This window comes from Mustela nivalis (assembly GCF_964662115.1).
Source record: "Mustela nivalis genome assembly, chromosome: 17".
NCBI lineage: Eukaryota > Metazoa > Chordata > Mammalia > Carnivora > Mustelidae > Mustela > Mustela nivalis.
Genome location: NC_139036.1, coordinates 59,385,170 through 59,397,247, shown reverse-complemented (window position 1 = coordinate 59,397,247; position 12,078 = coordinate 59,385,170). Strand labels below are relative to the sequence as shown.

The window sequence follows — 12,078 nt, the reverse complement described above, 5'->3', positions numbered from 1 at the left end:
AGTGACCAGGATGCTGGCTACGCACCAGGCGCGGCAGAGACGCCAGGTAGAGCGAGAAGCGGGACTGCATCTCCACCCTGAGATCAAGAGGTCTTAAGGTAAACATCTTCCCCAGGCCGAGCTGGTGGTCACTGCTGGACCCAACGGCTGAGTGTTGTCAGCCTCGACAAAGACAGCGCAGGAGGAAAGCAAAGCGGCGAGGCTCAGGCAAAAGCTCCAGGCGTCTGGTGTCCATGCGCAGCCCCTGCACCGTTTCTACAGAACGGTCTCCCTATACCCAATGCTGGGCTGGTCACCATGAGCTGCACCCAAGATGTCGCCTTCTGCCTCTGCCCGTCCCTTGGTGGCCAGTTCGGACTAGGCCTTCCCACCTATCGTCCCCTCCAAGACTGTTTTACAGACGTCTAAGACCTCTAAGTGGACCGTGCAGCAACTCTGGAGGAAGTGTCCCCTGGCTGGGAGGGACACGGGAGGGTCACAGCTAGGCATCCGGAACTGATGAGCCGAGGACAGTCAGAGCTGAAGGGGTCCGGAGAGGACCACGGCTCTGGCCCGAGAGTGTGGAAAGGGTGCCAGCTGCTAGACCTGCCCTGCACACCGGATTTTAAGGGCACACACTCCCCGGAAGCAAATGGTTTCAGGCCGGCCAGAGGCCCCAGCTTTCACCTGACGCAGGTCCTTTGGAGATGACACTGGAGACCTGGGCGCCTCGCCCAGTCAGAGCAGCCTGGTCCAGAGACTCCCCCCTCCCCCAGTGCTCTCTGTCACACAGCTGTCCCTCTCCCTGCCTCCTTCCCCTCCAGCCCTGTCCCAGGCAACAGAATTAACGTCGGGCGATGCCCTCACAAGCCTCACTTGTCATCGAGATACCCGCCCATCATGTCATGGCACAGCAGGGTCCGGGGCCTCTGGCTGCTCAAGGGGGGCTGCCGGCACTCGGAGGGCTCCAAGGCCACGTTGAAGCTGTCCTCCACGTCCGGCGTCCACGCCAGGAGTTCCTCCAGTGAAGAGAAGTAAAAACTGACAGGTTTGGTGGTGTCCTTGTCATAATATCTAGCTGGTCAGAGGAGGGGAAATGAGGAATTGATTAGAAAGTATGGGGTCCCTAGATGCTCTGACAACGACCCAGAGAGAAAAAACTAGACCGGGGGGGGGGGGGGGGGCGCCTGCCCCAAAGCCCCAAGAGTGAACACAGAGACCGCGTTCCGAGCCTCTGTCCATCTCACCTGGCAAAGGCTCCGGGGTAAAACTGACCACTTCACGAAAGACGGCTTCTTCTTGCTCCTCAATTCTAAGCAATGAGGAAGTTAAAAAAAAAAATTTTTTTTTTAAGTAAAAGCATGAAGAGAAAGAATGCTGACAAGCAGGTGCACCAGGCACAGGAGGCCGGCGGAGGGGAGGGGTACGGTTCTCGGACTTACACTCTGAAGCCAGTTATGGAAATACTATTGAACCAAAGGGGCGAGTGGGCGCGGGGCCGGCCCTCCGTCGGACCTGGACCCTGGCGGCTCCTCCTACACCTAAACTGGCTTTCTTTTCGGAGTACCTTGTCACCATGCGGACGTGAGAAGACACTCCCGCCGCCGTCTGTTGGCCGCGGGCTTCCGCGTGGAAATGCTCTCAACCTCCCCACACCCGCGCCACTTCTGTGACTTTCGTGGGGGACCCTGCAACTAGCGGGGTGGGTGGAGGGTCAGGGACATTCAGGGCTCACGAGAGCACAAGGGCGGCGGCAAACACTTCCTTCAGAGCTCCGTCCCACACCCTGCCTCTGCGACACCCTGGCGTCGGGGCACCTGCCAGCCTGCCCAGCATTCTCACCCCTGCGGCCGCAGCCACTCCCGCGGCCACCCCTGGTCACCCTCTGGGGGAGGGGCGGGCGGTTCAGCAACACTGGGGACGCTGTTTCCAAGCAGGCCGTCAGGTGCGGCTGACCCCCGGTGCGCCAGGGCCCCTCCCCCAGGGAGCCAAGCGCGGGCTGCGACGGACTCGCCGCCCCTTCCGTGCCTCTGAGCCCGCGCCCGCTCCGTTCCTTCCACTCGCACACCCTTCCCCCGTCCGCCACGTGCTCCTACAGACCAGCTCGGCTGCCCCGCTCGGGGCGCGACCCCCCTCCGGGCCAGCGAGGGCGCCCGCGCCGAGCCGAGCCCCGCGGCCGGCGACCGAGGGCAGCCGCGGCCGGCGACCGAGGGCAGCCGCGGCCGGCGACCGAGGGCAGCCGCGGCCGGCGACCGAGGGCAGCCGCGGCCGGCGACCGAGGGCAGCCCCCCCCGCCTCACGCGCGAGGACCCCGAGGCTCCCCGCCCACGACTGCGGCCGCCGCCGGTCCCCGCCCACCTCCTCCGCGGTCGCCGCTGCCCCGGCCGCCGCTCCGGCTCCTCCGGGATCGTGGGCGCCCTCTTGCGCGCCGCCGCCCGGGTCACCGGCCCAGGCGCCTCCATCACGGTGCCGCTCCCTCCGCCGCCGCCGGCCAATCGCAGGCCGGATCCCGTCCCCGCCTCCGGCCTCCGGCCAATCGCAGGCCGGAGCCCGCCCCGCCCAATGGAGGGACCGCGCGGTACGGCCGCCCCGCCCCGTCCGGCTCCGCGGACTCCCTGCGCGCTCTCTGGGCGCCGCGGCGGGTGGCGGGGACTTTGTAGCAGGAGGGCGGCCTGGGGGCGGGGCCGAGACGGGGCGGGGCGGGGCTCGGGCGGGGCGGCGCGCCTCGGGGCGGGGCTCCGGCGCTCGGGGCGGGGCCGCGGCTGCGCCGGCGCCCTGGCTTGCGCCGCGCGGCCCCCACCTGCCCTCTGAGCCGAAGCGCCGTGTCCGGGGAGTCGCGAAGTCGGTGAGCCGCGGCCGTCAGATTCGGTTCGTCCGACCCGGTTCACAGGCGCTCTTCGGAGGAGATGAAATCCGGGGTCTCGCTCGGGTGTGAACACGGACAAGAGCTGTAGTTAGCGGGGCGCTCGGCCGGACGCTGCGACCAGCTCCAGGACGGCCGAGGAGGAGGCCCGTGTCCCGATGCGGGGCGCGCGCCCAGCGAGGCACGACCGGCTTCTCCGCGGGGTGGGGGTTGGGAGATCGCCGAACCCCGCAGAGACCGCCTGCTCCCCGCTAAAAGACGGGAGGCCGGAGCCGCTCGCAGCCGCACGGCCGCCGGCGGACGCGGCGTCGTGGTCCCGAGGCCGGGTCTTCCCCGCACCCACGTCTGCGCCCCGAGGCTGTCTCCCGGATGCCCGTCCCCGGCCTCCCGGTGAATGCGGAGGAAGGAGGCCTGCGCGGGGAGGAGCGGCGCGGCGGGCCGGGGGGTGCAGGAGCCCCTGGCCCCGGGGGTCCCAAACGGACCCAGCTCAGCCGCCGCCCGCTGACAGAATCCAAAGGCAGAGACGAGTGGTGGGGAACCGAGAAGGGAGCCTGCTTCCGAGAGGCCGAAGACAGCGTCTGACTGTCTCCCGGCTGAAGCCGCTAGGGTTAAATGAGGACAGCGTGCCACGACGGGGGGCGGTGCGCGCAGGTGGGCAGGGAAGGCCAGGCTGACCGTCGTCGGGGGGTTGATCACACGGGGTCTTGCTGGCTCAGGACAGTCCTTATAGCTTAAGGGAGTAGTTTCGGTTCCTACCACGGGATGCTATGCCCGCAGGGTCTTTTGCCTGAGTTAGGAGATAAGCCGCAAGGAAGAATTTAACCAGAAAGCACAGACCTAGGTCAGAATGGAGGTGGTTGACCTTCCCTTTCAGAAGCAGGAAGTCCAAGGAGGCCAGATATGGGACTGGGGCCCACGCACCAATCTTGGGCTAGCCTGAGGCTCTCCTCACTCTGCCACCAAACCCCCTTAGTGCAGCTGGGAGTGTCCAGCGCTGGGCTGCAGGTGCCGCCCAACCCAAGCTGAGTGGGCCTCTTTACGATGCTTGCAGACTTTGAACTTTAGAAGGCCCCAAGCTTCCATAAACCCAAGCTACCATCAACCCCAAGTGTGAGAGGGTGACGAAGGTTGCCACGCTGCACGGAAGGCAGGTCACTGTGGAGCAGGAGACGGTGGTCCGAGGGGAGGACAGAGATTGCAAAGCCCTGGAAAGCTGGCCAGGAGAAGGGGGAGCGGCTGCCACACAACTCACTCCAGCTGTGATCAGGTGAGCACAGGGAATGGGGAGTCTTGATCTGGGCTGTACTTAACCAGCTCTTCACAAGCGATTACCTGCAGCTTCGCAATTACTAAATAAATCAACTTTTCCTCCTAACCGTCAAAACATAGTTCTTAGAGATATACTCAACAGCCCGTAGGTAATGCTCCGTTTCTGGGGGAAAATATGTTCTCGGGTCTCTCTTTTCTGTTCGTGTGCACAGGACTGGCCTCTGGTCTGGGGGGATAGGGAAGAGCAGGTCTTGTGGCCTCCGTGTTGGCTCCAGCTTGCAGCCTTCCCGGCAGACCCTTGTGGCTCCTGGTCTCCCTGGGGATCAGGACAAGCCTGGAGGTCCGCATGTCTGCCTTGAGGTCACTTTGGTCCCTCCTGGAGCTCCAGCCGTCTCTGAGATCTGGCTGGGCCCCCTAAAACCTTACCTGGGAGGATTTCCAGATAAAATCCAGGACATGCCCCTCTCCCCCGCCCCCGCCCCTTCCGCCCCCCCCCCCGCCCCCTGCCCCCAGCACACGGCCTGCCTGTGTGGCTCCGGCTGTGGACTTGAGCTCACTGTCCGACAGTGCAGTAGCATACGTGGGGTGCCTGCCCTCGCTGGGTCCCTACACACACGTGACACCCATTTCCTCCTCCTGGAAATGTAGAGTGCTCTGGTTAAAGCTAATGTTCCTTTTAACCCACCGCCCTGTGGGTCCCCTGCCTCCTGTACCTCAGAGACGCCCCTGCGTTTCACTGATGTCCTCGGTCAGGCCTGTGTCCTTCCGGATGTGGTAAATCCTTTCAAGCACAGGTAGGCACCTGGACATGAGGTGTAGCTCACGAAAATAGTATCATGTTGGGGCACCTGGGTGGCTCAGTGCGTTAAACCTCTGCCATCAGCTCAGGTCATGATTCCAGGGTCCTGGAATCGAGCCCCGCATCGGGCTCTCTGCTCAGCAGGGAGCCTGCTTCCTCCTCTCTCTCTGCCTGCCTCTCTGCCTGCTTGTGATCTCTCTCTGTCAAATACATAAATAAAATCTTTTTAAAAAAATAGTATCATGTTATACCGATCACTCCGTATCTTCTCCGCCCCCACCGCAGACATATTCTTGAAGTCGAGTCGTGCTGATTTATGGGGCTCTAATACGTGCATTTGCATGTTGCTAAACACGTCGCTTCCTGACGGCATCAGCGGCTGCTTACCCCGACTGGTCGGTGGGCTTGTCCACGGCAAGCTTGCCTTTGCTTTCATGTTTTTTAATGTTAAAATGAATGTCGTCCTGGGGCGCCTGGGTGGCTCAGTGGGTTAAGCCGCTGCCTTCGGCTCAGGTCATGATCTCAGGGTCCTGGGATCGAGTCCCGCATCGGGCTCTCTGCTCGGCAGGGAGCCTGCTTCCCTCTCTCTCTCTGCCTGCCTCTCCATCTACTTGTGATTTCTCTCTGTCAAATAGATAAATAAAATCTTAAAAAAAAAAAAAATGAATGTCGTCGTATGAATCTTCCTGGGCACCCGTGGTTGATTGGTGTTTCTTTACTGGACACAGACACAGTAATCCCCACGCATTTCCGGACTCGACAGCCACTCGGGAGCCGGTCCAAAGGGGCTCCGGCCTCGCCACTCTTCCCTGCACGGGTAAGGCTGCGTCACCGTCATCGCACGCCTCTGGGCGCTGTTAACTTACGGATTTGTGGCTCACCTGATGGGTGCGTCGGTGTTGGCTCTGTTTCTCGGCCGGCCATTTGGAAATGAACTCCTCTGCCCCTGTTGAAGCCCTTGCCCATTGCCGCTGGGGTGTTTTCCTTGCCGATGTGGGGGTGCGCCACGTGTCCCAGATACACTCATTTTGCTTCATACACATGTAGACAGAGCAAATACATGGGCTGCATACTTTTTTAATTTTAAAGATTTTTTTAAAGATTTATTTATTTGACAGACAGAGATCACAAGTAGGCAGAGAGGCAGGTAGAGAGAGAGGAGGAAGCAGGCTTCCTGCCGAGCAGAGAGTTCGATGCGGGGGCTCAATCCCAGGACCCTGAGATCATGACCTGAGCCGAAGACAAAGGCTTTAACTCACTGAGCCACCCAAGCGCCCCTAATTTTAAAGATTTAAAAAAAGATTTTTTTATTAATTTATTTGAGAGAGAGCACAAGCAGAGGGGAGGAGCAGAGGGAGAGGGAGAAGCAGGCTCCCCGCTGAGCAGAGAGCCCCAGGCGGGGCTGGATCCCAGGACGCTGGCATCGTGACCTGAGCCCAAGGCAGAGGCTTTACGGACTGAGTCACCCAGGCGCCCTGCTGTGCTCTGTTTCTTTTGAATTCTTTGAAGGTATCCAGTTGGATCGGCATTTCAGATCCGAGATGGTCAAATTACTAACATTGTTTTATGAGTTGGCTATTTTCTATTGAGGGCTGTCCCAGCGTTAAGGTCAGGAGGAGTTTCTCCTACATTTTTAGATAATAATCGTCACATTTAGGGGTGGGGTGTGTGTATTTTGCAAACTTATAACTTCCAGACGCCCCTGGGGGTAGGTCTTTAACATGTCATCTCCCTTTTTTGGTCTCTGGCCTGTTCAGATTTTCCTCTCTTCCTGGGCCAGTTTTGCTAATAAATGTTTTCCTAGCAAAGTGTCCATTTCATAGAGGTTTTCAAATGGGGGGGTATTAAGTCCTTCCTGATCACGGTTTTTCCTCTCTCAGAGATGCCCTCTCTTTAATTCCACTGTTGTTTATTTGGGTTTCCTTCTCTTTTTTTTCTTGCCACTTTTTGCCGAGGGACGATCTATTTTATTAGTCTTTTCAAAGCACCAGCACTCCGGTCTGTTCTGTTTTTTGGTTTGTTTTCTCTTTCCCTAACCTCTGCCTGTATTTTCTTTCCTCTTATTTTCTTTGGATTTATTCTGTTCTTTTTCTGGTTTCAGAAGTGGACAGTTAGGTTCACTTATTTGTAAATCCTTCTTGTTTTCGTGCAAATGCAGCCGGGGGGCGGGGGGGGGGGGGATGCATGTCTCTCCGAGAATGGTTCCACCCCGTCCCGCAGGTGTCCTTAGGCAGCACTAACATTTCCATGGAGTTCTGAAGACTACGCGAGTTCCGTTAGCTTCTCCCTGTGCCATCCACACGGCCCTGGATTTTGCCACAGGAGGATTCATCAGTCTTGTCTGTTGTAATTATTACTTTCATGTGTTTTTCAAAACGGATTTCGCTACCCCAAATGCACGACCACACGGAACGCTCCGTCCAGTTGTTTTCTAGAAGCGCTACTGTTGTGCCTTTCACCTTCAGACCTGCAGCCCGGCTGGCGTCGTTGTTTATGACGGGGGGAGGAGGGCCCGTCTTCTATTTGACCACACGGATCCCCAGTCACTCTGTGGTTTTTGGAAAGACTCGCCCTCGTCCAGTGCTCTGCAGGGCTCCTTTCTGGAAACTCAGTGTCCATACGTGCTTGAGTCGGCCTGGGGCTCTGTGATGTTGTGATTTGATAGTAATAAATGCCTACTTGGAGCGGGGGGTGGGGGGCACCTGGAGTCGCCCCCCAGGCGGTGGAGTGTCTGTCAGCCTTCCGCTCAGCTCATGATCTCAGGGTCCTGGGATCGAGTCCCGTGTTGAGCTCCCTGCTCGGCGGGGAGCCTGCTTCTCCCTCTCCCTCCCGCTGCTTGCTCTTTTTCTCTTTTCTCAAATAAATAAATAAAACCTTTAAAAAAAAAAAAAAGAGTGTATATTTGGCCTCCATTTCTGGCACAGAGCTCCTAAACCCTTGGAAATTTCCTAAATGTAAGAGCCCTAAAGGTGTCTTTTGTTATTCATAATAAGCCCCTTTCAGCCACACCAGAGTTTGTGTCAGGGGGACTTCCAGACTTTTGGAAAGCCCCTAACCATGGGGCGGGGGCTTGATCTGGAGCTGGAACGTCTGAGACCCGCCCCCCCCCACACCTCCTGGGAGGGGAAAGGGACTGACCTGAGCTCATCAGCACCAGCCCGGGATGGAACCAACCGTGCCTGTAGAATGACATCCGTGCACAAACCCCTGAGCTCCAGGCTTGGGAGAGCTTTGGGGTTGGTGATCCCAGGGAGGTGCTGGGAGGGCAGCACGCCTCCCCCCTCCCAGCGAGCGCGTGGAACCCCCGCACCCCTTCCCACATCCTCCGCCCTTTGTACCTCTTCCATCTGGCTGTTCCCGACTGTAGACTGATAATTATGACTCTCGTCCACACCCAGCCCTGCCTCGGTGTTTCCTTCTCGGGGGCCGAACACCAGCAGAACGGAGCACCCAGCCACCCTCCAGACTCACGAGAAACAGGAGTTGTGGGTCTGTTTAAGATACTGAGTGTTTTAAGTGGTTTGTTACGGACAAATGACAACGGATCCAGCGTTTGCTTTCAGACTTCGTCTTGCTCCTGGGGCAGCGCCGTGCGCATCGCCCCCGCCGCCCCCCACCGCGATGACCTGCACGTTCTTCTGGATCTTCTGTGTAACTCGTCAACTGCGAGTAACGGCAATTTTATTTCCTCCTGTTCTATCCTTACCTCCTGCACCGACTTCCCCTTCCTTACCACACTGGGCGAGACTTCCAGAGCAACGGCGGGTGCGTGTCCTCGGAGGGTCCCTGTCTTGCCTGCAGTCTCCGAGAGAGAGAGAGCTTTCCACACTTCCCCTGGAGTTAGGTGTCTGCTGGCGGGTTTTCCGCAGGGGTGCTTTATTAGGCAAGGGAACCCCTTGGGGCACCTGGGTGGCTCCGTCGTTTGGCATCTGCCTTCGCTCAGGTCACGATCCCAGAGTCCTGGGATCGAGCCCCACATTAGGCTCCCCACAGGAAAAAAAAAAAAAAAGGCAAGGGAACCCTGTTCCGCAGCAGGTTTACGGAGACCCTTGCATCCCGAGTGGAGGTTGAGTCTCATCAAACATGTTCCCTGTAAGTCCCAGTTAATGTGCTAAAACGCGCTGACTTCACCGTGCTCTCCAAGCCTGCCTTCCCACAATAAATCTGGTTTGCGTCTGACCCCCCTCTCCTCGGTGCCCCCCCCTCCGGGTGCTGGCACCAACACTACGATCACCTCCTGAAACTGGGGGGGATATGCCCTTTGCTCTCCTCTGGGAGAGCCCAGAGGAGGATTCATTACGGTTGCTGGTGTGCAAACCTTTGGTAAAAATTCACGCGTAAAGCAATCTGAGCCACGAGCTGATTCCGTTAGAAGCTTTTCCCTTACCGATTCTATTTGATTCTTTCCGGAGTCTTCAGAGCTTCCCTTTCCTCCTGCGTCACGGTTGGGAGTTGGGGTTTTTGGAAACAGGGAAGTGCTCATTTCAAGTCATTTTCCGGATGCGTTACCGTGACGTTGTCCCTAACACGCACGTCGTGGTTCCCGTGTTGGTAGCATCTGGAGTGCTTCCTTTGTTTCTCTTCCTTTTGCATTGTTTTTTGTTTTTTTTTTTTCCTTTTATCTTTGTTGTTTTCTTCCTCTCCCTTTCTTTGGGCCCATTCGATGCTCCTTCCCTAAGTTCTTGAAGTGAAGGCTCATTTCATTGATTTCCAGCCTTTCTTCATCTGTGAAACCTGAGTGAAGGCAGCGCCTTGAACGTGGCTTTACTCTATCCCACAGGTTTTGATCCATCGTGGGGTTTTTTTTCCCCCATTTTAATTAATTTCAAAATATTTCCTAATTCCCTTGTAATTTGTTTTTTTAATCCATGGGTTATTTCAAAGTATGTTTCCTAACTCCCACACATACGGGGGTGCCCTAATTTGCTCTTTGTCCTGGATTTTTAGCATCACTGAGTTATATACTTGAGTATACAACTGGTTAGATCCAGAGAAAGTGCTCTGTATCATTCAGTCCTTTGAAAGTAAAACTTGCTTTATGGCTAAAACCGGGTCATTTTTTTTTTTTTTTAAGATTTTATTTATTTACTTGACAGACAGAGATCACAAGTAAGCAGAGAAGCAGGCAGAGAGAGAAGAGGAAGCAGGCTCCCCACCGAGCAGGGAGCTCAACACAGGGCTCGATCCCAGGACCCTGAGACCATGACCTGAGCCGAAGACAGCTGCTTAACCCACTGAGCCCCCCGGGCACCCCCAAGTCATATTTTCTTTATATGCACAGGATCTCTTTGTTTAGAATTAACCCCCCCCGCAATTACCATTTTATTATTCATGTCTGCTTTTCTGACCTTCCCCCTGGGATCCCATTCACTTTGTGCAGGTTTGCCATCAACAACGGCTCCTAGGTTTCCTTGGCTTGAAACTGTCTTTATTTTTTATACTGTCACAGGGAACTTGAGACCAACAACTATCACTTTTTAGTTCTTCAAATGTGCAGTTCCGCTCTCATGCGGCTTCCACGCCTTCTGCCCAGAGGTCAGCTGGGCTCATCAGCGCTCCTGGGAAAGAAAACAGTCCCCCTTGCCGTGGGTAAGCTTTCCTCTCTGTCTTGGTTTGTCGTGGCTCCTGCTCCCCCTACCCCCGGGTCTGTGCTGGGTGCACCCTTGCCTTCATTCACGCTGCTGGGAGTCACTGAGTTTCTCAAGTCTCTGCCTTTGTGACTCTTATCCCTCAGGTGAAATTCTCAGCCATTTTCTTCTCAAATATCATTTCTGTGACATTTTTCCATTTCCCCTTCCGGCTCCCCCCGCCCCTTGTGAATACGCTCTCCGCGCTGTATCTCCCCTCCCTTCATCTCTCCATGCTTCTTTCTGAAGATCTTCTGATCTATCTTCTGAGCCGCTGGCTTTTCCCTTCAGCTCTGTACACATGCCGCACGCGGAGTCACCGAGCCCTGCGCGTCTCTTCTTCTGTTTCTCACTTCTGGACGTTCCCTTGGATTTATTTTATTAATTAGTATTGGTTTCAAGTTCTCTGCCACAATTCTGTCTTACATTTATCTCCTCCAATGTAGCAAGCACAGCTGTTCCAGTGGTTGCTGGTGACAATGTTAGTTTGAGGCCCCCCCACACACACACACACAAGGCACACTTGCTGGATCTTTTTAGTGAGGAGGATCACAGACCCGATGGACGGCTCACTTGGTGGCTATCTCAACTGTTGGAGCGTGTTGCAGGAAGGTTTCCGAGTTATCTAGAATATACACACTTCTACTCTTATTTGTGAAAACCTCTAAAGTGGAAATTTCTTGTCCTCGCCTGACCATCTGCCTAAAGGGAAATGGGCTCTGCTCCATTCAGCCTGAGGAGGGGCTGGTAACCAGGGCCAGCTGATGGAGGGCATCTGAGGTCACTACTCCAGCTGTGTGGGGACATCAGAGAGAAAGGCATGGTCCTCAATTAGCTGTTCCTTGTGGAATGCTTCCCTTGGCACCTGAGTCAGCCTCCTGCGTTAGTGTGATCTCATCCAACAGTTGGTTCCAGAACCCTTGTCAAGTAAAGCTCTTGGAAGAACTAAGCCTGACAACCCCATCCCAACTCACTGAACCCTGGACCCCGGCCTCCTCCTGAGCCACACCCGGAATAATGAGACTGGCTCTGAAAGTCACCCGTCTGCAGCTCCAGGGCTCCCCAGGCCTCAACAGAGAAGGGGGAGGCATTCTAGTTTGAGTGTGAGCGTGTGCTTGTAACGGCGGAGATATAATCTACACGACATAAACATTGCCCATTTCAAGGGTGCAGTGCTTGGTTTTAGTACATTCACGCAGTGGCATGACCACCCCTATCACCAATTTTAGAACATTTTCATCCTCTGAAAAGAACACCCTGTCCCTGTTAGCGTCACTCTCTCCCCACGCAGCTCAGCCCCTGGACCCCTCTCATCTACTTTCTGTCTTTACGGATTGGCCGGGGGAGGACGTTTCACATCAGCGGAATCATACAGTGCGTGGTCTTTTGTGACTGGCTGCTTCCGCTTGCGTCCTGTGTTTGCGGGTCGTCTGTGCTGCGCGCAGCAGGTGTTCGTGTTTTCTTCATAGCTGAGTGTTGTCCCGTCGCACGGACAGACCCCATTTGTTCGTTTATTCATCCGCGGAAGGACATTCGGATTG

The 12,078-nt window shown here is 56.3% G+C and overlaps 1 protein-coding gene across 1 annotated transcript in view; it reads right to left on the bottom strand.

The window, feature by feature from the left end:
• ENGASE (endo-beta-N-acetylglucosaminidase) overlaps positions 1–2,558 on the bottom strand; it is a 7,454-nt gene extending 4,896 nt beyond the window's left edge. The window contains 4 exon segments of the mRNA XM_082708497.1: positions 26–77; positions 856–1,057; positions 1,227–1,291; positions 2,338–2,558. Coding sequence (XP_082564623.1) covers positions 26–77; positions 856–1,057; positions 1,227–1,291; positions 2,338–2,441 — 423 coding nt within the window. The 5' untranslated portion in view covers positions 2,442–2,558.
• Between the last annotated feature and the right edge of the window lie 9,520 nt (positions 2,559–12,078).